At 35.7% G+C, this 26,392-nt stretch overlaps 2 protein-coding genes across 6 annotated transcripts; one reads left to right on the top strand and one right to left on the bottom strand.

The window, feature by feature from the left end:
- The first annotated feature begins 929 nt into the window (after positions 1-929).
- Positions 930-12,969, top strand: LOC135623169 (probable calcium-transporting ATPase 8, plasma membrane-type). Of its 2 annotated transcripts, XM_065125794.1 has the most exons (8): positions 930-1,291; positions 3,821-3,852; positions 4,103-4,157; positions 4,234-6,167; positions 6,355-6,513; positions 7,376-7,547; positions 7,650-7,948; positions 12,250-12,969. In XM_065125794.1, exons 1-8 carry the CDS (start codon positions 1,258-1,260, stop codon positions 12,559-12,561), a joined length of 2,997 nt encoding a protein of 998 aa, XP_064981866.1. In that variant the 5' UTR covers positions 930-1,257; the 3' UTR covers positions 12,562-12,969. The 2 variants fall into 2 exon arrangements, with proteins under 2 accessions (XP_064981866.1, XP_064981865.1); XM_065125793.1 differs by lacking the exon at positions 3,821-3,852.
- A 716-nt stretch (positions 12,970-13,685) lies between these two features.
- Positions 13,686-18,827, bottom strand: LOC103998246 (uncharacterized). Of its 4 annotated transcripts, XR_010491284.1 has the most exons (5): positions 18,540-18,827; positions 16,833-16,898; positions 15,585-15,890; positions 15,335-15,418; positions 13,686-14,006 (listed from the first exon to the last, which is right to left on the bottom strand). XR_010491284.1 is itself a non-coding variant. In XM_018831329.2 (4 exons), exons 1-4 carry the CDS (start codon positions 18,719-18,721, stop codon positions 13,940-13,942), a joined length of 621 nt encoding a protein of 206 aa, XP_018686874.2. In that variant the 5' UTR covers positions 18,722-18,827; the 3' UTR covers positions 13,686-13,939. The 4 variants fall into 4 exon arrangements, 2 of the variants coding, with proteins under 2 accessions (XP_018686874.2, XP_009417943.2); XM_018831329.2 differs by lacking the exon at positions 15,335-15,418; XR_010491285.1 differs by lacking the exons at positions 15,335-15,418; positions 16,833-16,898; positions 18,540-18,827 and adding an exon at positions 15,990-16,823.
- Between the last annotated feature and the right edge of the window lie 7,565 nt (positions 18,828-26,392).

Genomic DNA, 26,392 nt, shown 5'->3' with positions numbered 1-26,392 from the left:
TAATCTTATCTATTCTTGAATTTAACATCATTATATAAATTATATTAGCATTTTTCTAAGTTTTTGAACGATATATATATAATTATAATATCAGTAAGATGTTTTTCTTACTAATCTCTCCGAAAGAATAAAAAATAAGTTCAAATAAGTCTCAGTTGTCTGTCCAAACCTTCAGAGGATGATGGAATAAATAATTGGTGACCAAAAATTGATATGGTGTTGAGTAAGTTGAAAATGATTAGGCTGCAAAATAATATTAAAAACAGTTAGATTGATCTATTAGAAGGTAGCATGTGAGGGCGTTGACTTTTCTATACCGATACGGAAAGTAGAAAAAGTCAAAGCCAACAATCATAACAAGCCTCGTTGCTACTCTCCACTCAACCAAACAAACAGTTATCATGTGATTGGAGGTAGAAGTGGGCCGTCGTCGCGGCCCACATGAGTTTATTACGGAATCCACACGAGGAGGGTAACAGAGATGGGTGCGAGGAAACAGGTGCAAGTAAAATTTTCGTAAAAGAAAATGTACTCGCGGATCACCCGCCCCAAGCAATGGCCAATAGCTCCATCGACGCTTCAGACCACACGAGACGTGGGCTCCACGAGTTGATCATATCGTAAGAGTTGCAATTTGAACATTTAAATATAAATATATTGAAAACACTATAATAGTATAAATATATTGTAATTGAACATTGTTATGTAATTTATGAATCGATCCATAGAAAATAATAATAATATGTATTTTAGTATTATATAAAAATATAACATTGTTATGTAATTTTATAATGGTATAACTTGTTGGAAAACAAAATATATATAAAAAGAGATTCTTTTTGAAAATTCATCCGGTAAATAATTGAGTCTTTATTCGGAAATACGTCATATAAATTGCCGTTTAGTTTGACACGACCCACTCAACGACCTTGGAGACAAATATGAATTCTATTGGGAGAGATCTGTTCCGGTCTTCGCTGTTCCGCACCGCGAGCTGCGGAAGGAAAACGCCTGCCCGACTGGAACGGCTCCCCACCAATGAGCAGCGGGCTTAAGGGAGGAGGAAGCCGAGCGATCACGGGTTGAGAGGGAGTGAAGCGAAGCGGCGGAGACGATGGAGAGCTTCTTGAAGAAGAACTTCGATGTGGCGGCGAAGCACCCGTCGGAGGATGCGCAGCGGCGGTGGCGGAGGGCGGTAGGCGCCGTGGTGAAGAACCGTCGCCGCAGGTTTCGCATGGTCCCCGATCTCGACCAGCGATGCGTCGTCGAGGCCAAGAAGCGGAAGATCCAGGTAACCCAAAAAAAATCCCCAAATCCTCTGTGTTTATCTTATCGTCTTTTACGCATCGCGATTGATTCTTGATGCATTTTGCTTCGTTTCCTGCCCTCGATTTACGCTTTTCTTTCACTCGGATCGATTCGATCGATCTCGCGCCTCTTTCTCGACCGGCGGATGTTAGCGTACGGCCCTTCGAGTTTCCACCGCGCGTTCGGTGGACCCAACCCGCCGTCATCAATCGTCGGTGGGAAACGAAGCAAACGGCACCAATGAGAAGCCTGGAAGTTTCCATGAAACTTCTCGGACGACTCACCCCCGTAAAACCGGCCGATCGACCGTACGTCGTTTATCCCGCAGTACACACTATCTCCTGATTTTAAACGTTAGCTGACTACTCACCTGATTTTGTCCACAGAATTATTTTTTATTTTCATATATATATATATATATATATATATGGTTGTAGAGAGTTCTTTCCAAAATCTCGATCATGTAACAAAAAAAATGATTTTATAATGTCATCCAAAAATAATTGAAAAATATATAAAATAAAAAAAATTACAGTGGAGAACACATCAAGAAAAGTACTTTCTCCTGTACTCGATAGACTCGAGAGGATATATATAATAAAGCTTTGGCCTCATGTGTATGGCTCACGCAAACGCGTAGACATACTACAGCATGTGACGGTTGTGGTCGTTGGTGCCGCAGGTCCACCACTTCGAATTAGGAGGATTGATGTATTATAGTGTTTTGTGGGGTCATGGTTGCACTAATCGAGAAAAAGATGGGATTTATTTTGTGCCGCACACATCGTGTACGGTTCGTCTCCACAACTCCTTTGTGTGGTAACGTAATAGTCAAATAGATTCCTTTCATCCTCTGCGTCATGGATCGCATCAACTGGACGTCGCTCGACTCATTCGTGAGTCACATAGAGCATTATTAATTTGGCTACATGCAGGAAAATATAATTATTTTTTTTTCTGAACATATGCTTTGATAGCTGGGCTTCGTCCTGCTTTATTGTTTTGCTTTATTGCTTTATAGGTTACACGTTTGTTGTTTCTTGTTTTTCTTCCATTTAAACATTTTATTTTCCTAGAAATTTATTGTTCCTGTATATTGCGTGGCGAATATTTTAGCTATAGAACTTCGCCCTTCATAAAACCATAGCAAGCGATCAAACCAGAAAAAGATGGCCTGTTATTTCTTGTTTTATTCCTTTTTGACTTTTTCTTAGGGGAACTGATTGTTCCTGTTATTGAGTGCGGAATATTTTAGCCATAAAACTTCTCCCTTCAGAAATCCACAAGCAGAGATCCAACTGGGAGAGATGACCGATGACAGCCTCGATTAAATTCTTTGCTGGTCCACTTGGAAATTTTAGTTAGTCTCGGTCAGGTTTGGATGGCGTTCAACTAAGCCAGGAATCTTCTGCTTTAGTTCGTGGGAATTACGGGGAATGTTTGAAGCTGCCTTCTTTCAACTCTTGCTTCTACCAAGTTTTCAAGATGGGCGTGCAGCGAAAACTCTCAGGATCTCTCTTACTGAGTCAAACCAGGACAGAACTACAATATTAACTTGATTATTTTGTGTACAGCATGTTCATTCGCTCCACTTTAGCTTCTGTTTAGGATTCGAATGAGCTGAGCTAGCTAGGGTGATAGGTGGGATGCTTATATGTGGTTCTAATCAAGGTCTGAAATTTCGTACCGTACCGGAGCTTCGCCGATCACTCGGTACGGTACGAAACGGTATACCGCTCAGTATATCGAGCGGTATATATTATATATATATAAGATTATTTATATATATATTTATATATATATATATATATTTTATTTAAAAACCGACGTCGCATCGCCTCGACGATGTCATCGAAAAAGGCGACGTCATGTCGCCTCGTTTATCTAAATAATATATAAATATAAAAAAATATAGATATATTTTTTATATAAGATTATATATATATTTTTTTTATTTATTTAAAAGTCGTCGTCGCATCGCCTCGACGACGTCGCCTTTTCCTTCCTCACGCGGGGCAACATCGCCTCGTTTATATATATATATATATATATATATATATATATATATAATTTTAATATTATTATTCGTACCGTCCGTACTGGACGGTATTATTCGGTATTGCTTACCTTGGTTCTAATACCGATAAACCATCACCAAGTCCATTACACCACACCTTTTGATCTCCTCCACCCGTCTTGATCAAATCAACTTTGCAATATATATATATATATATATATGTATATATACATATATACATATATATGTATATATATATATGTATATATACATATATACATATATATGTATATGTATATATACATATATACATATATATATATATATATATGTATATATACATATATATGTATATATACATATATATGTATATATACATACATATATATATGTATATATATTTTCTGTCAACAAAAGATGGACAGTTTAGATCAATTATTATGATGTGATGAATGGTCTTGATGGCATCCCTAATAAATTTCCTGTGCAAGGCAGGCCTGCGAGGGATCTCTGCTGGGGCCCATGAGGTGCAACCGTTAAATCAGACAAGAAACTGTCACATTATCAAAGCTACTATTTTTTCGCTACTACTAGCATGTAAAGACGAAGTAAAATAACTGCAAGAGACAACATCAACCAGTATCTTTCATCTGCTTGTGGTTGTCTTTTGTCAAGATCATTGATTTGGCTGATTTACTTTGTTACTTCGGTTGGAACACCATGCGATAGATGATGAGACATATAGTACTAACATATTTGTAGTTGATGTCTGAACAGGAAAAGATTCGTGTTGCCCTGTATGTGCAGAAGGCTGCTCTGCAATTCATTGACGGTACGAACTCCACCGCTGCAAGTCTCAAATGTACTTGTCTAATTCTGGTTATCAATCGATCTTTGCCTTCGTGCAGCTGGTGCAAAAACCAATCACCAGCTTTCAGAAGAGGTCAGACAAGCTGGTTACTTCATCAACCCTGATGAATTGGCATCCATTGCACGCGGACATGATAAGAAGAGTTTGAAGAACCATGGAGGAGTCAGTGGGATTGCAAGAGAAGTCTGTGTTTCACTTGATTCTGGTATCAGAACAAGTGACCTGCCCATCAGACAGAACATCTATGGTCTCAACCAATACGTTGAGAAGCCGCCAAGAAGCTTTTGGAAGTTCGTATGGGATGCATTGCATGATTTGACATTGATCATCCTCATGATCTGCGCATTGATATCTGTGGTTGTGGGACTTGCGACTGAAGGGTGGCCCAAGGGTATGTACGATGGGCTGGGAATTATTCTTAGCATTTTCTTGGTCGTTGTAGTCACTTCGGTCAGCGACTACAAACAATCATTACAGTTCAGAGATTTGGACAAAGAAAAGGAGAAGATCTTCGTTCAAGTAACCAGAGATGGCTACCGACAAAAGGTATCTATTTATGATTTAGTCGTCGGAGATATTGTTCATCTTTCGATTGGAGATCGAGTTCCAGCCGATGGGCTATATGTTTCTGGATATGCTTTGTTGATAGATTCATCAAGCTTGTCCGGGGAAAGTGAGCCAGTGTATGTTTCTCAAGAAAAACCCTTCCTACTAGCAGGGACTAAAGTGCAAGATGGCTCTGCCAGAATGCTGGTTACCTCCGTTGGAATGAGGACCGAGTGGGGAAAACTAATGGAAACATTATGTCAGGGTGGGGAGGATGAAACACCTCTTCAGGTTAAGCTGAATGGTGTTGCGACAATAATTGGGAAGATCGGTTTAGCATTTGCAACAATGACATTCTGTGTTCTTTTAGGAAGATTTTTAGCTGACAAGGCATATCACCATGGCTTCAAGTGGTTTCCAAATGATGCTTTGACAATACTAAACTACTTTGCTATCTCTGTTACTATAATCGTTGTTGCAGTTCCTGAGGGGCTACCTCTGGCTGTAACATTGAGTCTCTCCTTTGCAATGAAAAAGCTCATGGACGAAAAGGCACTGGTGCGGCATTTATCAGCATGTGAGACCATGGGATCTGCTAATTGCATTTGCACAGATAAAACTGGTACGCTGACGACTAACCACATGGTTGTTGATAAGATATGGATTTGTCAAGTATCCAAGTCATTTAAGGGCAGTGAAACTGCTATATATTTAAAATCCAAGATCTCTGAGAAAGTTTTAGCAGTTCTTTTGCAATGTATATTTCAGAATAGTGGTTCGGAGGTGGTAAGAGGGAAAGATGGTAAGAACACCATCCTTGGTACCCCGACAGAAACAGCATTGTTGGAGTTTGGTTTGGAGTTTGAAGGACTCGTAGAATCCCAGCATCGGGACTGCAAGAAATTGAAAGTTGAGCCTTTTAATTCAGTTAAAAAGAAGATGTCTGCGCTCATTAAATTACCTGGTGGAAGAGTTCGTGCTTTCTGCAAAGGCGCATCTGAAATTATCCTGCAAATGTGTGACCAGCTAATTAATAGTGATGGAAACACTATTCTGTTGTCCAAAAAGCAGAAGGAGGACATCATGAATGTGATTAATAGTTTTGCCTGTGAAGCATTAAGAACACTTTGTTTGGCCTTCAAGGATATAACTAATCAGGAGGCCGAAGAAATTCCTGCCACTGGTTACACACTGATAGCTGTTTTTGGAATCAAAGATCCAGTCCGCCCAGGAGTCAAGGAAGCTGTTCAGACTTGTATTGCTGCTGGTATCAAAGTGCGGATGGTAACTGGAGATAACATAAATACAGCCAAGGCCATAGCAAAAGAGTGTGGCATACTGACAGAGGATGGTTTAGCCATAGAAGGACCAGAATTTCGAAACAAGAGCCCCGAAGAGATGAAAGATTTAATACCAAAAATTCAGGTTTCTTTCATAACTCTACCACAGATACAATTTGAGAACTACTAACCTGCATTCCTGTTGCTTATTGAGCCATCAGACAACCTGAGATGTAGCCTCAAATATGCAACTTATAGTTGTGGCTGTGCCTTATATTTAACATCATAAACTCTTCTCGATCAGCTAGCCTACATTTCCTTGTTAATTACAGGTAATGGCCCGATCTTTGCCTTTGGACAAACATACTTTAGTGACAAACTTGAGGAGGATGTTTAAAGAAGTCGTAGCTGTGACGGGTGATGGCACTAATGATGCTCCAGCACTACATGAGGCGGACATTGGTCTTGCAATGGGTGTTGCTGGCACAGAGGTATGCTTTGTTGCCACTCTCAGGTTTCTTTCCTGATTATGCATGTCACAGTTGCAAGAGACCACATTGTGTTGTATCATATTCTTGAAGACATTAAAAAATGTTTTATTTTGAGAAAAAAAATCATGGGCCACTCCTTGTACAATAAGGGACGGAGATTTGATCTTTCATGACAATTTTACCATGGTAGAAGATATTAACATCTCTGATCCCAGTTGCATATAACCATGCAGAGAATCTAAAGATGTCTAGTACCAAAATTATCTTCCTCTGATATCTGTCTCTCTGAATTTTAGTCTGTTTGGAAGGTTTTGGTTTAATTTTATCTAACAAATGTAGTGTTTGTATTATCTGACATTTGGTTTTTGGTACTTAAACCATCTTAGTTTAATAAGTTAAGAAGTTGGGTTACCTAGTACCAAAATTATATTATATTTGATTTTATGAACCAGATTGCAGTTTCCAATTTCATGCTCCAAGTTTGCAGTATTATGTTTTATATGCAAGTAAAATTTGTGATGACAGAAATAGTTTTGAATTTTGGTTATCATCTAGAGAGGAAAAGATGTACCAGGTGCTCATCTAGTGGCAGTTTATTACAGAATGCAACTTTTTTTATGTACATACTACATAGTATGGGCAGAGAGAAAAATACTTAAAGCAACATGATCTAGACCGGCTTACTAGCTAACAAATAAAAGTATATAATTGTTTGTAATAGTGCAGTGGATTAAGATATTTCCCCATTTTGTGAACGAGTTGCAGAAAAGATGATATTATGTTTAGACCCTTCAAGTTGAATCCTTTGCTGTTTTCTCCTTAGAATAATGTGCAGTGAATTTGCATTACGCATCATGTGCAGGTAGCTAAAGAGAGTGCTGATGTGATTGTATTGGACGATAACTTTACTACTATAATTAATGTCACCAAATGGGGTCGTGCGGTTTACATCAATATCCAAAAGTTTGTGCAATTCCAGCTGACTGTTAATGTGGTTGCTCTGATGCTCAATTTTGTTTCTGCATGTATAACAGGTACTCCTGATCCTCATTACAAATATTTATCTTTCACCATGTATAGAAGATTTTATAGTTATTCCAAGTTAATTATGCAATTTTCATGGTATGCAACTTTAGGGAGTGCTCCACTCACTGCTGTTCAGTTGCTTTGGGTCAACATGATTATGGACACATTAGGTGCTCTAGCATTAGCAACAGAACCCCCAAATAATGATATGATGAAAAGACCACCTGTTGGCCGGGATGAAAATTTCATCACCAAGGTCATGTGGAGAAATATAATCGGCCAGAGTATATTTCAGCTGATTGTACTAGGAGCTCTGATGTTTGATGGGAAAAAACTTCTGAGACTTGAAGATCCAAATTCTGACATTGTTCTCAACACATTCATATTCAACACGTTCGTGTTTTGCCAGGTAAGTCTTGATATTTAGTTCCAGTAATTTATAGTCATTTAGTACATTACTTGATAAAACAGTGTTTGGTCTTGGATCTTTATATAGCTGATTACATACTTTTAATTTTTGGTCCAGCTATATTTTGATGATTCTTCAGTTCTAAATGTTTCCACCAAGATTATATTGAACCATGCTCTTTCATGCATTAATCGTTGCTAAATCATAGTTGCAACTTATATATTGAGATGGTTCCCTCATATTCTTCAGAAAAGAAAAAAGATGTTTCTATGATCCTTTTGGAAGTAAATTCTGAATCTGGTGGATCTAATTGCAGCAAGTTTCTGTCCTTGGGTTCGGATTCATTATCTAGTTTTGTACTTGGTTTTGGAGAGTGGAGATATTAAAATGAATCAGGAACTATGTGCACCAACAACAGTGATATTAGAGGCTTAATGTTGAGGAAATAATAGATTTTGGAGCTTGGGCTCCTATGGGAATTGTCCAAACAAGATGAAAATTAGACATCTTATATTTACAGGATATCACCACATAGGTATCATTATGGTTCTCTATGTCTTGCTCCAGATATTTCTCTCTCATGAGACGTAGAAGAGAGTCGTTTATCTGGTGATGTTAAGGTTTAAGAAACATTTGTCTGCTACAAGTCTTGAACTTCCATTAGTTCTCGCCTTGTGTTATTGTTAAGGGATCTGGTAGAACAGGCTTGCAAATCTTATATATACTAAATGCTTACAAGCTAGTTCACCTATAGAACATTACAGAGTTTTTCCATGGTGGAAAATAACTTAAAAGGTGTTAGTCAAAGTATGGTTTTATGGAAAACTTAACTACATCCTGTTTTCTGCAGTTTGTGACATCTTATGCTCTTTAAGACAACCATGACCATCTTACCTTTTTCATGGTAAGGATACTATGAAAAGCAAAAACAATTATTAATTAGTCCCTTCAGGAGGCATTTCATAAATCATTACAGCTCAAGGAAAAATAAAGAGAAAAAAAATGGAGAATTAGTATATGATGCAATCTGGTCCTAAACTCCTAACTAAGGATTGCCAAAACAGATCAGTGGTCTAGTACCATGAATGTTTAGATCCATGCTCTTTCATGCATTAATCGTTGGTAAATCATAGTTGCAACTTATATATTGAGATGGTTCCCTCGTATTCTTGAAAAAAAAAATGTTTCTATGATCCTTTTGGAAGTAAATTCTGAATCTGGTGGATCTAATTGCAGCAAGTTTGTGTCCTTGGGTTCGGATTCATTATCTAGTTTTGTACTTGGTTTTGGAGAGTGGAGATATTAAAGTGAATCAGGAACTATGTACACCAACAGCAATGATATTAGAGGCTTAATGTTGAGGAAATAATAGATTTTGGAGCTTGGGATCGTATGGGAATTGTCTAAACAAGGTGAAAATGAGACATATCTATTTACAGGATATCACCACATAGGTATCATTATGGTCCCATATATCTTGCTCCAGATATTTCTCTCTGATAAGACGTTGAAGAGAGTCGTTTATCAGGTGATGTTAAGGTTTAAGAAACATTTTTCTGCTATAAGTCTTGAACTTCCATTAGTTCTCGCCTTGTGTTATTGTTAAGGGAGCTGGTAGAACAAGCTTGCAAATCTTATATATACTAAAGGCTTACAAGCTAGTTCACCTATAGAACATTACAGAGTTTTTCCATGGTGGAAAATAACTTAAAAGGTGTTGCTCTAAGTATGGTTTTATGGAAAACTTAACTACATCCTATTTTCTACAGTTTGTGATATCTTATACTCTTTAAGACAACCATGACTATCTTGCCTTTTTCATGGTAAAGATACTATGAAATGCAAAAATAATTATTAATTAATCCCTTCAGGAGGCACTTCATAAATCATTACAGCTCAAGGAAAAATAAAGAGAAAAAAAATGGAGAATTAGTATATGATGCAATCTGGTCCTAAACTCCTAACTAAGGATTGCCAAAACAGATCAATGGTCTAGTACCATGAATGTTTAGATCCATACTCTTTCATGCATTAATCGTTGCTAAATCATAGTTGCAACTTATATATTGAGATGGTTCCCTCGTATTCTTGAAAAAAAAATGTTTCTATGATCCTTTTGGAAGTAAATTCTGAATCTGGTGGATCTAATTGCAGCAAGTTTGTGTCCTTGGGTTCGGATTCATTATCTAGTTTTGTACTTGGTTTTGGAGAGTGGAGATATTAAAGTGAATCAGGAACTATGTACACCAACAACAATGATATTAGAGGCTTAATGTTGAGGAAATAATAGATTTTGAAGCTTGGGCTCATATGGGAATTGTCTAAACAAGGTGAAAATGAGACGTATCTATTTACAGGATATCACCACATAGGTATCATTATGGTCCCATGTGTCTTGCTCCAGATATTTCTCTCTGATGAGATGTTGAAGAGAGTCGTTTATCAGGTGATGTTAAGGTTTAAGAAACATTTTTCTGCTACAAGTCTTGAACTTCCATTAGTTCTCGCCTTGTGTTATTGTTAAGGGATCTGGTAGAACAGGCTTGCAAATCTTATATATACTAAAGGCTTACAAGCTAGTTCACCTATAGAACATTACAGAGTTTTTCCAAGGTGGAAAATAACTTAAAAGGTGTTAGTCAAAGTATGGTTTTATGGAAAACTTAACTACATCCGGTAAGGATACTTTGAAATGCAAAAACAATTATTAATTAGTCCCTTCAGGAGGCACTTCGTGAATTATTACAGCTCAAGGAAAAATAAAGAGAAAAAAAATGGAGAATTAGTATATGATGCAATCTGGTCCTAAACTCCTAATTAAGACTTGCCAAAAAGTGGTCTAGTACCATGAATGTTTAGATCACAAGGATGGGGTTTCCTTATAGATCAAAGTGTGTACAAGCTTATGTGTAATGGAAAATCTATTCATTCCGATACAGAGATTTGGCAAAGCAATTCTAAGAATGTTAGTGTTGACTCTACTGAGTCATGGTTGGTTTATAGTTGAAATCTGACTACAATATAGTGATAATTAGATAAGATACGTGAGTACTTTTCAGTTTGAGCCAATACATCATTTTCTCATGCACTATTCCCGAATAGACACATGGCCTAGGAAATTAATGCATCCTACTATTGACAAACAGTATTTCTATATATGTCATATATATCCAAAAGTACTTGAATGTTATATTGCAATTATGAAAGCAATTAAGCACCAAAAATACAGTAATGCAAGCATCAAGCATATTATTGTCAGTATTTCTATATATAACACTTACGTACCCCAGAAGACTTGAACGTTATATTGCAGTTCATGAGAGCAACTAGGCTCCAAAAATACAGAAATGCAAGTATCAAGCATATTATTGGCTCAATCCATGCTGTGTAAATGTATATATTGCATAGATAGGTATATTTGACATCATGATACTTGCATATACGTATCCATACATAAAAACATGCATAATTTTATAGGTTTACACATGATGGTTAAGGAAACTGTAACCTTATATATTCTGAAACTAAGCAAGCGATTGCCTGTCATAACAATGCACTATGTGACAAGTTCCAACATTCTTAAATTGGTGGGTTCCATCAGTGGCTTTGAATGTCTACCTTTATCTGATTACAGATTCAGAGACCTTATTCACTTAATTCCATCACTACATCAGGTTCTTGTAAGGTAAACGAAAGGTCACTCGAGCAAGGTTTGCCGTACCATATCGTACCGGCATTTCGACCTGGATTCGGTATGGTACGGTACCAGTGTACTAGGCGGTACATCAGGGCGTACCGAGCGATACACCCTGGTGTACCAAATAATTTTATACTTTTTCATACTGTAACAGTGCTACAGTATAGTACTGTATCACTGTAGCGGTACCGATCGGTCCGCATACCGGTAATTTATCGGACCGGTACGTACCGTCCGATACGGGCGGTATATTTCAGTATGACAGACCTTGCACTCGAGTACTAAAAGTTGCCAAGTTTAGGCTTTCGTGGTACGGTGATTTTTACTATTCCTCTCTTTTGATATGATAACATAGATTTTGAAGATTTTCAATGTCATTTAGTGGTTATTGGTAGTAAAAGAGCTAATGTTTCCATTTAGAAACTAAGCTTTTAGCATCTTCAAAATCACATGAAAGATTTCCAGTTTGCTATGTTTTTCCAGTAAATCAAAGCCGATCCCAGGAAGGGGATAGCTTGCAATTAATCGGATGAAGCATTTTTCCTCTTCATATCACTCAATTATAGTGTATCAATCTGAATTTAACTTGATACCTCTGCTTCAGGTCTTCAATGAGATAAATAGCCGTGAGATGGAGAAGATCAATGTGCTACATGGAATCTTAAGCAACTGGATCTTTGTGGCCATCTTAACATCGACAATAATATTCCAAGTGATCATAGTGGAACTCCTTGGTCCCTTTGCAAGCACAAAGCCTCTAAGTTGGCAATTATGGTTGATCAGCGTAATGATCGGCTCCATCAGCATTATTGTTGCAATTATCTTGAAGTGGATTCCAGTTGAATCAAACAAGTGCACCACAGTTCATCACCAGAATGGCTATGAGGCACTCCCTAGTGGTCCAGAAGCAGTATAAAGCACCGAAGAAGAGCACACCGACACTTTTCTGAGTCTGACCACAATTTTTTTCCTTGTTTGGGTTTAAATTTGAGGGTGCTAAATGGTGTCATATTGCATCATTCTCTTGCAAACATGACGATAGATCTTCTTGCACCAGGACAAAGAAACTTCACAGAAAGACCATCTTGCATTTTGAGATCCAATTCTTCAAGAGCTATATCTGACGGAATTTTACTTTTGTTCTTCTTTCAGGAAAATAAACGTCCAGATGTGCTCTGCAGTTAATAAATTGAGTCATCAGTTGTACATAACTCTGATTTGCTTTAGGTTTGAGCTTGAGAGTCTCTGTTCCATGTCAGACAAATGTGACATTTGGATTGGAAAACATGCTTCATGATTAATAAACATATTGAGATTAAATCCATGCTTTGACACAGATTTTTTGCTTTCAAATTTTGGCTCAACAAACTTTCTCTCAGGTTGTGTGTCATGTACTTGAGAGAGAGAGAGAGAGAGAGAGAGAGAGAGAGAGAGAGAGAGATATGCATTTACAATCTCGGTTATTCAACGCAGGTAGCAAATGATGCATTTACAATCCATATCTGATATCCAGGTTCCAACATTAGGATGAGAAACTTGTGCTGTCTTGCACATTAACCATCATAGAATTGTTCAGTTGTTTCAATGGGGGAAAACCTAAAACCAAAAGAAAGCACCAAACAGAACACAAGTAGATCTGTGTTGACAGTAGATTTTCTAGTTGGTAATATTCTTGATGTTGAGTGAAACTGTAGGTCAGATCTAACCTTAAATGCTTGCTTGAGCAGTAAGGAGAAACCTTAATGTAAAGCGTAACTATTGTTTGCAGAAAGAACTTGAACAAGTAAATCACAGTTAAAACTCTCACTAAACAATGTTTTGCACGCTTAAAAATATTGGCATAAGAACACAAATGAGTAAGTTGCTAATAAATTGCTAATCAGATACTTCTATGTTCATATTGGATCGTCCATTGAGATAGCAGAAATACCAGCAATTTTATGCCATGCAATCGGCACAAAATTTTCATGTAGTTTTAATCATATAATTGATCTTATGCTTCTCATTCTAGTTTGCATCTTATTCCTCAAGAAACAAGAATTCATGCCAAAGTTCTTCCTTATACACTTCATCTAATCATTAAGCAGTATATACTTGGATAAATATTTTTTGTAATATCACATAAACAAAAAAGGCAAAGGTGCACAAACAAGCAAAGATCGTGTTGTTATCGTAATTACAAGTAGGAAGTCTCAGAGGGATCAGATTCAAGCTGGCCTCACATCACAATATGTTGCTAGAGGATCCTCAGGTCAAGGTGTAGGGATGATCATGAACAAAATGATGTCCACGTGTTACCGAGATGACTCCGTAAGTTTGCTGACAAAAAACTTTCCTATATCTTCAGTAACTACATTGCTCCTGTCAAAACCAAAGATAAGTTCCAAATAAGAGCTAATGACTTTTTTATTTAATTTAACCATAATGAGCTGACCCGTGTACACAACTGAGGTGATAGCTTTTCTGATATTTGTAAATCAGTACATTGTTATATTTACACAAAATTGAAAACCATAATAGCTGTGCACTACTTAAACATGGAAAGAGTTGATCGATACTGCACTAAATTTCATAGACGAGTGGGATCTTTAAAAGCAGAGAAACTAGGAGAAAAATGAATTCCCATATCACAGTATATACCAAGCATTGACTGTATTGTTAAGGTCCAACTGCTCACCAATATGCAGCATGTCACTGTTTTGAAAAACATTGACACTTCAACCAATTCTCATTATTTTCCACATAACAACATTTCGTACCGTACTGGTCCAATAGAGATTTGTAAGGGATTGATACCCAAGATTTATTTCATGCCAGAGAGAGTTCTGGTATACCCAAGATTTATACACTGGACCAACTCTATATTATTCAAGCAATTCGGATAATCCTTTTTGCAATAAGTTTAGCTATTCAAACTTTTCGTTTATAAATCTTAATATCAAGGCATTATTTGTGAATTTGGCTAATATAGAAAATATATGAGATTACATGTAAAAGCAAGAAAACAGATATCTGAGTATGTATGTTTATTCATTTTGCTGAAAGACCATATGAAGAAACTTTCTTTCTATTGCTATGACTATGTTATACACAAAGTTTCAAGTTTGTTGGGTCTAGTACTCTGACTTCACAATTGTAGCACCTGAAATATTACAGTCTTGTCATGCATGTTATATAAGCAACTTCCAAGAAAAGCAATGTGAAAAAGTAAATGACTCATAATTAAATGAGCAGTAACAGGCTCAGAACTAAGTGAACAGTTAATCAAACATCTAAACTCCTTATGTACTTGTTGATGTCATGAACAGACTCGATGGAAAAATTGACATATTACATCTTGATTCTAGCTATTTGTCCTCAGTATTGTGACTTCTAAATTGACAAATCATTCTTGTCAACTGCTCACTTATATCTCATTTTTCCAAGATATGGAAAAGCTTCAATTTGTTCAAACTAAACAGTTCTTTTTGGTAATTACATGCAAATAAAAAGCAAACGCAAGAGCTTGAGAGAATCAATTGTAACAGCCTAATAAGATATACAAATAACTTATTTGTTGATAATATTGGAGTATACATCTATATTTTTCTAATTGTATACAATTCCGTTACAAAAATGTTTCAACTCATGCCCCAAAAAAGGTCAGGATTTAGCAACTCATCAGTCCTAAAAACGAAGTCAGGATTAACCTTGTCGTATTGGCTTCATATGCAATTTGGCTGAAAGTAGCAGTAAAAAACTACAAATAGACCTTTTTAAGCCATGGATGGATGCTGGAAAACACAATAAAAAAGCAATCAGATCACGTGGAAGTGCTTGCCGACGTCACTCAAAATATCATTTAAACATCATGAAATACCAGTCAATTAATATATATAGCGGCATAAACTTTTGGCCCACCCTACCCAGAAAGAGAAAAATTAAGTCGATAAAACTAACCTCCCACTGAGCTGTGGTGGAACTAACAAGCCACCCTTTGTGTTGGGAACATTTCTTAGACGTCGTAATTGTCCTCTGGAATGCTTACTCGATGGTTGAGGAAAGGTGGAACCATCTGATTCTCTCTTTCGTGATGCAGTTTCTGCAAGTGCAGCAGCAACTCTAGAGGAGTGATCAGTACCAACCATTTGGCTTGATTGGTAGGATTGAGTAGCAAAAAGAACTGATACATCTAGAAGTCCTTCCAATGAAGGTGGCGGCAAGGGGGGGACTACAGTTGAAGGTTGATTTGCTGCTATGGGGATCCTGTAGATATATTCAGAAAGAAAAAGAGAAAGTTATGAAACTTCGAGAGCAGTAAAACATTGATATAACTATACAAATTCAATTCTTCCACTACATAACTTTGTAATCGCCTACTTAATCCACACTAACAAATAGCGGCCCTCTGCCATGAAGAACATTTGTCAGCCAGTATGAAGTTCATGATTGAATCCAAAAGTAGCAGTCATCATGGCATTTGCAAATATTCATTTACTCTAGCTAGAGAGTCAGTCATACAGAAATTATATAAGGAGGCGAACTATGAGATATTGTTTAAACTTCATCACTCCAACCACCCCCAACACCCCAACCCAATAAAAAACCAGAAAAAAATAGAACAAGCAAAACACTAAGAAAATCATAACAAATGTTAGAGCAAAATAGCCCACCACGTCTAGAAACTCAACTTTTTGTTTCTGTTTACTTAATTCTGAAATAAGTCCACCTGAACATTCAGAATAAGAAAAAAACTGCATCAATGTTACTCTATCTAACATACAATCTCAATATGACAAAGAGCATGAAGATGAAAAAATTTTACCTTGTCATGCATAAATAATAAGTTATTATCTTCCAGTCTGTGACTTAGTTGGCCACAAGGACCAAGAGGTAGACTTATTTTTCTCAAAAGTCATACACCAAAATCTAAATCAGATAGCTCTGGAAACACTTCAGTGATAAAAGAAACTAAAGACAAACCAACAAGATGTTCTTACTCATTCCAGATAGAGTTCTTAATCTACAGCGGCCTTTATATCTATGCAACAAAAACAGTTCCTGCGACGCAAGTTCTTAATTCCTAGCAAGTGAGCTAACATAAAATTATATCATGTGCTCACTCCATGTTAATGAGAACAAATATTATATCATTGCAGTGCTATGCAAGTCTTCCCGTCAAATTCCTGAACAAGAATATAAATTAACTTTTGTACATTCTCTTTGGTCCTTGTTGCATGAAATTCACCTATCTCCAAGGAGCACCTAGCATGCCTACAAGAGTAATTCAGTAATTTAGCATTTTAACCTAGATCACCCAACGTCACTAAAAATTTTATAGAAAGTAACATTGACTGCAATTGAGCTACATTGTCTAATTACTGATCCTTAGTTACACAGGTAACTATCAATCAAATTGCATACTGGTCCATTAATATTTAAAATAATGCTTGTATTTTAACTACATCATGAATGATTGATTATAAAATATTAAATAAACACATTTTTTCTTTCTTGAACACCACTATATTACATCTTTAGAATTAAATTACAACCTTTAATAAATAGCTTAAATAGACATACAAGTTTTTCCTCCTTTCTTTACATTTCTCCATTCACTATCCTAACATGTAAAGTTGATAGTCAGTGTTATAGTTGATCGACCTGGTAAAAACCAAATTAAACTCAGTAAACATTTGTTTCGTGTTTAATCATCCACTCTAGTAGTCACATAATATGGCCTATAAGTTCAGTTTCATGAGTTCATGTGATTCTAAATATGTCCTTTGTTCAGTATAAAATGGTACCCAAACACTTCTTCCTCCAATATCAATCATTTTTCTTTATTATAATTCATTGGTAAACATAATCAAAGTTCTATGCATTTTAATGTCCCAATAAGTTGTCAAATTTTATGCACTCTATAGTCGATTCTACATAGCTATTTATGGTCCTTTTGCCTCATTTTCAGTTATTTTATAAACTTATCTTTAGCTATTTATGGTCCTTTTGCATCAATTTTAGTAATTTTATAAACTTATCTTTTGAGCTAACGATTCTATTTTTTAGCTTTAAACTCCATTACTGAAAGGATGTTGATTTATGATTTGTAAAAGTAGCTCCTCTATGCTACCTTATTCTCGACAACATTTACAAGCACCCTTTGATCTTTGTTTCATATGAAATATGACACTACCAAAATCTCCAATATTTCTTTCTCCCATAATAACAAGTTTATAAACGTTTCCCTTTCCAAATTAGTTAACCCACTAGCTTAAAATAATGATAATGGATAAGAGACAAGAATCTTTTTTCAGGGAAAAGTGCTACGCATTCCAATCACCTTAACAATGTCAAAGTGGAATTCAGTGACTTAATATGTCCATACTCAAATGCTTAATGATTTATTTAACAGCATCCTTTTTTTTCTTTGTTGTCTCCTTCTGAATTGTGCTTTAATGTACATTAGAATAACCAAAATGAACAATGCATTTACTGTAAAATTCCATTTCCCGTATTAACACTTGCTCAAGATTTGTATGTGCGTTCTCCTTATTCTTCTCGCTCTCCTTGGTGAAGTAGTAGCACTAATTTGGAATCCTACAGAAAGAAAATTTACGGATTATACCCTATCATCCATTATAGTTCCATGTCATAACTCGAACTGCTGCCTTTCAACAATACGCGTTTGGAAGAATTGCAGACATCGGTAACCATCACAATATAATTACGATGAACGAGTATGTCGAAATATTACAGCACTACTAACTAATTGGAACCCAACGTCGATGTTGTTCGTAGAGGAGAATAGAAGGGTTCAAAACCCATAACTAAAAGAAAGGATAGGTCGAACGAAAATAAGCTGATTCGCACAGAAATCAAACGGAGAAAAACAAGCAAACGAAAGACGATTACTGGTTCTGGCGATTGGGGAGTGGGATCAAAGGCGGCAGCGGGCGCGTCGACGGAGGGGAGAGCGAAGGAGCAGCCGATTCCATCTGTTGCTTCCCCTTTTCTTCTCCTTTTTCCTGCAAATCGATCTCTTCTTCTTCTTCTTCTTCTTCTTCTTCCGAAGAGGCGTAATCCACGAGCGACATCTCTCTCTCTCTCTCTCTCTCTCTCTCTCTCTCTCTCTCTCTTAAAACAGGAGAGTCGCTCGCTCCCCGTCTCTCTCTTCTCTCTCTCTCTCTCTCTCTCTCTCTCGCTCACGTGTTTCCTTTTGGGGTATTATTTGGTGCTTAAGACTCTATCGACTACTCTTTGAGAATCGGATCCTATTAGGTAGGATCCGAACCCGTTTAAATGAGTAACAACTGCGGTGTCACAAGTTGACTTGAATTTCATCAAATCAAATTAATGATCAAATTTTATATTATTAGATTAAAAATATTAAAAGAAAAACTCTTCGGATGGTATCATTGAAAAAAAAAATCTCATAAAAATATATATGAGCAAAAAGATCTCTTTATCGTCTTTAGTTAAAATAATTAATCTTAGCAAAAGCCTCTTATCTTTACCATTAGGATCAATCCTACGTAAACACGAATAATAATAATAGGTCCTAAGTGACCAAGGTTATTATTTCCTAATAAAAAATTAAAATTTATGGTTATTATTAAGGTTATCTTTGGCCTCACCCAATAAGTTAAGTCTTGGTTGGGATGATGTACACCATCATCTCTCTTCTCCTACGATTAGATTAATATGGATCATAGCAACACACATTTTAAATTATAAGAATTTTATCGATTAATTCCAAGCACCATAGAGAACTCCAAATCGTTTGTCCCACCCACTAATTTATTCTCAGGTACCACAAGTGATATAAATTAAATTATTAGAAGAAATGGATAAGCATCTCGATAACGTGAGACATGAGTTATGAGAGGTAAAAACGCTTGACAAAGTGACTTATTAAGATTAGTCTGTTTCACTCATGAGATTCAAGAGGAATATGTTCTATCCGATTTATGTCTTGAATATACTAATATACTTTCAAGGGAATGTGCTTTTATCAAAGGATCAATCCAATATATCATCTTTTAACATACTCACATATGACATTTTCGATTGATTTAGAATAAAATTCTCGAGAATGATATTCTCATATTCATCTTAATTCAATTACATCATTTAGGCCCGAATAAGGTTTTAATGATATTAATTGACCATTTGACAAGGTGAAATGGAGTAGATATTTAAACAACATGGGATGTTTTTTCTGATAAGATTTTTAGAAAACTTTAGAATTCATAATTATAAAATATGGATCCCATCATTTGTCATAAATTGTCTGAAACCTAAAAGGGTATATATAAAGATAAAGATAATTTACATTATATATTGCAACACTGTGGTGATTAAAAAGTAATTTTTTTATAATAACTTTGGAGCTCAAGTTTGTAATGGTTATAGTCTTATTCCAATAATAGCCAATTTAGGTAACTTGAATCATAGAGACATTCTTAATTATATAATGACAATAAATAATATTTTTTGAAATAACATGGGAAATAAATGAATATTAGAATACCATATGACAGGTAGAATGAAGAGTGTATCTTTCATGATTGAATACTGGAAGATGAATCGACGAGTCCCATTTGATTAAAAAGAGTAAAGAACTAATTCTAATGATTCGTTTCAATGGATTTAAAGATTGTGTCATCCATTACCTATCAAATGCAACTCATTCATTGAATCCTCAAAATAATTCATTCTATAGATATGCGTTTATAAAGAAGATGATGACTCTCATCTTATCGCGTTAATCATCGGAGGATAATAGAATGGCATAGATTTTTTTTTTGTCCCTATATAGATGTCCTTTATGCTATTGAATGGATGGATTACTCTCTTCCTTTGCGGAGCGAAAATAATGGTTCTTCCCAATGGCCTCTCTTTGTGTTTCTTCTATAGTGACTTTTGTTTCTCTGGTCGGCAAGTTGAGATCAAAATTTGTGAAGAAGGTGCTTCATACAAACCGATAGCTCCTTTGGGATGGTGCTATCAATTATATTTTTTATAGGGTGGCAAAATGTTCATCTTGACAAGACGCACCCTTTGTCTTATCTTTTTTGATCTAGGGATCATCTTTTCTACCTTCTTGTCCAGTCCGATGAGATATTAGAGAAGCATATTAAGAAGCTGAACGACAAATGATCAGATGAAGGTAGTAGAATTCCTTTTATTTAGATATTACTGTCTCTTATTCTATTTTTACTCTAATCAAAGCTTGATAATTCTGTTTATTCATTGCAGATGACAACTTGGCCAACTTACTAAAAGCTCAAATGGCATGCTTGCTTCCATCAAAACATCATTAAATATAAATAGATGAGACACACACTTGTGGCATGGTCACTTAGATCTTTATTGATGTGAAAGACATGTTGATGATGGTTATAGTTGCTAATGCAAAGATGTATGTACTAATGATTCAATTATAATTTCTGACTTTTCTCTTCTATCTCCGATTCATAAGTACTAAAAAGGAAGGGAAAAAAATTCAACTATAATGTTAATTTTATGTTTTATTTTAAGAGATACCAATTTTATAGTGAATTACAAAGATGTGTCGATATATAATTTTTTTTGTATGAAAGAAAAATGTTGCTTTCAAAAATAAAAAAAACGAAATCCATAATTATAAAGATGATGTTTTGCATTGTACATTATATATATTACTGTATTGATTAAATAGCCATTTTTGATGCAAGTCACTTTCTTAGATATAACTTTGGAGCTCAAGTTTTTAATGGATCTAATCATAGAGACATGATGCTTAATTATACAATGATAATGAATAATCTTCTGCTGCAATAACGTTAACTCGGAAATAATTGAATGCAAGAAAATGAATATTAATTAGAATACCACCATATGGCGAGTAGAATGAAGAGTCCATTCATTTTCTCATGTTTTGTTCGATGAATTGGTTGTAAACAATTGAATACTGGAAAATGAATCGCAGCATCGGAGTTTGTTAAAAGAGCCAAGTGATAATTATAATGATTTGTTTCGATGAATATAAAGATTCTATCATCTATTAGCTATCAAATAATACTCAGTTCGTAGAATCCTCAAAACTAATTAGGCAATAGCATTAATCCCTTTGACCACCAAAAATAATTGATTTTTTGGATACACAAAACGAATTATGTCATATACAATCCATTTATTAAATCCTCAATTCTTTTGGTCACTCATTGGACTCAAAATTAAATTGGCATCTTCTCTCTACCAAGTATGTGTCCACGAAGCAAACGACCCTCGTCTTATAGCATTTGTGATCGGATGAATTGGCTTGGATGTGTTTTGGGATCTTCACTTTTTCCTTCCTTTTTCCTTTGTAGGTTTACACTGCAATATTTTATTACTTCATGCCATATACTCTAATGATTTCTCCCTTTGACGTGAGAATGTAATGGTTCTTTCTTTATATTTATGTTTTAATGATATTTTTTCTTTTTATTTTTTAATCAGTCGATAGATCAAAATATGTTACTTTATTAATTATAAAAATTGATAGCTTTAAACGTTAGCTTGGGGTTGTAGTGGTGGAGCAATCATTACGATCGATATCCTCGGTTAGCCATCGGGGAGATCATCGGTCGAAGAAGAATAACTTATCTACGAACCAAGATATAGTATCGTTTTGTTATCCCTTTTTATCTTATTGGAGTCTCTGTTAGGCTAGTTGGGGCAAAAGCAGAATAACAACTTGTATTATGCCCATTAACGTTTCCAATTTTTGGGTGAAGTTCATGAATACCTCAACAGGGATGAGCGAGTGGCTCAGATTGATATTGTTTTCTTTGTCAAGGTGACCTTATGGTTAGAACCAATGGTGGTTACTCCTGTCATGACCTTTTGCATGTCTCCTCATACTTACTTGAGACCATCGCCTCAGTAGCTATGTTTTGGTTAGTCCTCTAGAGGACCTCGAGTGTAGTCACTAGCAACCTCTCCACCAATGACTAGAAAAGATAAGAATGCCTAATTCATATTATGAAAGTTTGAATCATGAGTAATAGATGAGTTTCTTGCATGCCTCATATTTTGATGATGAACTGGGTGACGAAATCAGAGAGTATCTCTTCCTCCCCTAACTTGAGTCCGAGCAACATTGCCATCGATGGCCTCGAGCATACATTCCCACACTGGGTCTCTCAGCATCATTGAGAATACGTGATACATCAAAATGTTTGAGGTGTCGTAAAGAGACATATGGGCACCAAAAGTGGCAATGTGTTCAATCGGATTGGTACTACAATCAATAGGCTTCCAGTGATAAGAGGTAAAAGTTAGTCAAAATTGGTTTCTCTTGGATGTTTTGGGTGATTGGGGATCAACTTGAGGTGGGATCGATCAGATTCTATCCCTTGGACCGCTAGAAATCTCATCGTATTTTATCTAGGCATTAGTCTATTTGCCTTAGTTGGATCTTTAGAGAGTCATCCATTAAGTCTACTGATTGAGTCTCAGATTGGGGCGAGGCAAAGCAGTGGTGTGGTGCATTAAACTATACTATTAGGGAGCGAGATGCTCCATCAGTTAGCAGTTTTATGGACCTCGAGCGATCTTGAGATGCTGGCATTGCATCAATTAGGGGGATTTTGATGGGTGCTAGTGTTAGTAGTAGTTGAGATGTCATCTATAACTAAGATGACAGCATCATTTGTTATGCTAGTTGAGATAGGAGTGAGCCAACAACTTGCAACATGCCCATAAACGTCTACACCTTATGGGCGAGATTCAGGAATACCTTGGTAAGAATAAGTAGGTGGCTCTAGTTTGTCCTTGGGGGTAAGGGGCTTGGATCATTGAATAGATACTAGTGCCTTATCGACATCTATGCCGAGGTGGACATATCCACATGTGGGAAGAATGACAGTTGCCTCCCTAGTAAAAGTATTATGGGTTGGAGGCGAGACTTCCTCACTAGAGTATTCATTGAGAGGGTTGATAGGTGAATATTCCTGTAATATCATGCCTTCCTTCTAACATCAAATTATTAAGGAAAAATATCATTGATGTCTTAGCCAACCCAATATATTCTAGACCTGTGTGCATAGAATTATCAAAAGTATCTTCCATATAGCTTTGAGATAGTTCAAAAGTGGATCTAAGGTGACTCTGAGATAGCTTCAATGTAGCTCCGAGGTGGATCCAAGATAGATTCAAGATTAATCTTAGGTGGCTACAAGGTGATTGAGAGGTGGATCTAAGGTAAAAGTGTCGAAGTGAAAGTATTGCACTCGTAAGATGCCACTAGCATGTAGACTAAAGTCAAGGGAGGTTTCCCAATTTGATCACTCCGATGCTCAAGTTAGTAATATGATGTCCCTAAATGTGAGCTCAAATAGTTCGAGAAAGGAGAGAGTTCTTCTCTTTTCCTTATTTAAGATATGTTTTTATATCTTGAAAAAGAGGAAGCTTGTGATTGTCTTCCTTATCATAAAGGAAGATAAAGAAGTTTAAAATTATCTTTCTCATCATAAAGAGAGAAAATGAAGTTTGTAATCATCTTCCTTTCTATAATAAACTCAAAAAAAGCTTATGCTTATGTGTTTTAAATTTTTATACAAGCATAAAGGATGAATTGAATGTTATGTGTCAATAGATTTTCTATCACATATGATACAAGCTTTGTGATAAAAGCATCTCAAAGTTGAGATGGATGCCATCTGATTAAAATTTAGAAAACTTGATGAGAAACAAAGGTAGAAAGCATGAAAGCATGATTTCACCCCTTCCTAAAGGATAGGATTAGAAAGGAAAAGAGGGAATCTTTTTGAAGAGTCGTTTGATGCAATGCAATTTGATTGAGATATAACACCTTATGGTTTGACTTCATATAAAATACATTAACCAGACAATTTTTTTTTCTTTTGTCTATTTCTAATAGAAAACTTTGGCATACATAATTAGAAAATATGGATCCTATTATTTTGTATTCAATAGTTTGAAATATATTTTACATCACATATTGCATGATTATATTGATTAAATAGTTATTTTTTATATAAGTCATTTGTTAGATATACCTTTGGAGCTCAATTTTTTAATGGATCTAATCTTACCTCCATATAATCTATGAGTGACTAAGGTAACTCGAATCTCATATTCATTCCTAATTATACAATGACAATGAACAATCGTTTTTGCAATAACATTTGGATGTACTTGAATGCAAGAAAATGAACATTAACATGCAAGAGTGTATTTTTCATGATTTTGTTCATTGAATTGATCATAAATAATTGAATACCAAAACTAACACATTCATTGAATCTTCAAAACTAATTAGGACGTCACAATAATTTGGCATATACAATCCATTTGGCAAATCCAAAATTCATTTGGGTTAAGTCATTCCTCGGACCATCAAAATTAATTTGGAATATTCTATATAATAAACATATGTGTCCATAAAGCAATCGATACCATCATCTTCATTGCATTAGTGATTGCAAGATGGCTTAGATTCATTTTTGAATCGTGTGTTTTCCTTCTTTTTAGAAAACCTATATAGGTGTGCATCTATCTCAATAGTTAAAGCCGTCCATTTGATTACTTAATGTCATTTACTCTAATCATTTCTTTCTTTGCGGAGAGAATTAATTCAATGATTGTTTCAATGTCTCTCTTTGTTTTCGTGCTTTATGATGTTTTTGTTCTTTGTTTAATCATTCCTCCGTAGGCAAAGTTATAGAAATTGATAGCTATCTTTTTGGATGGTGCTATAGAAATGAAAATCCTACATTTTGTTAAGGAAAATTCTTCCTCGTATAAATAGGAGAGGGACATGTTAATGTATTTAAGCTTTTTCACTTTTTCAATAAAACTTCTTCAATAAAGCTTTTTCAATAATTGTTTATCTTCTATTATTTTTATCATGGTATCATAGCAGTAAGAAAAGCGAAGCTTCGCTCTTACTTTCAGCCAGCGACCAATGTCGCTGAGAAAAACAAAGCTTCACCCTTATCTTCGACCAGTGACCAACGTCGCTATAGTCAAATTCCTAAGAGGCTCCATGGCCAATCCTTATCTTCCTCACTGTGATACTCTTCGTTGATCTGCTCTTGCTCTACTCACGAAGCCCCTCGCTCGTAAACCATTCTTTATCGATCTAAGATTGGTATCCTTGACAGGAGCAACATCTTGCGGGGGCATGATAGAAGATAAGATTTCCTCAACTATACGAGGAAATCTCTCTATTTGAGGAAAATCCTTCCTCCTAATTTGTATAAATAGGAGAGGGACATTCTGTTGAGGGAAATCCTTCTTCCTAATCTATATAAATAGGAGAGGGATATGTTAATGTATTTAAGCTTTTTCACTTTTTCAATAAAGCTTCTTCAATAATTATTCTTATCTTTTATTATTTTCATCAATTCCAAATGTCCATTGCACCTTTTTTATTTTCTAATTATCATCTTTTCTGCCTTCTTCTCCCACCACCCGATAGAACAATGGAATGGGATCTGATCTTTCTTAAGAAGCAAAACAATATGGTCTTCAAAGTTGAACGACAAATGATTAATGGAATGGAATCTTTCTTAAGAAGCAAAACAATGTGGTCTTCTTCTTCATAATAGAGAAATAGATGAACGACAAATGATTAATGGAATGATATCTTTCTTAAGAAGCAAAACAATGTGGTCTTCTTCATGATAGAGAAGAAGTTGAATGACAAATGATTAATGGAATGACATCTTTCTTAAGAAGCAAAACCATGTGGTCTTCTTCGTAATAGAGAAGAA

This window comes from Musa acuminata, chromosome BXJ2-9 (genome assembly GCF_036884655.1).
Source record: "Musa acuminata AAA Group cultivar baxijiao chromosome BXJ2-9, Cavendish_Baxijiao_AAA, whole genome shotgun sequence".
NCBI classification, from domain to species: domain Eukaryota; kingdom Viridiplantae; phylum Streptophyta; class Magnoliopsida; order Zingiberales; family Musaceae; genus Musa; species Musa acuminata.
The sequence above is the reverse complement of the archived record's forward strand: the minus strand, read 5'-3'. Positions and strand labels throughout refer to the sequence as shown.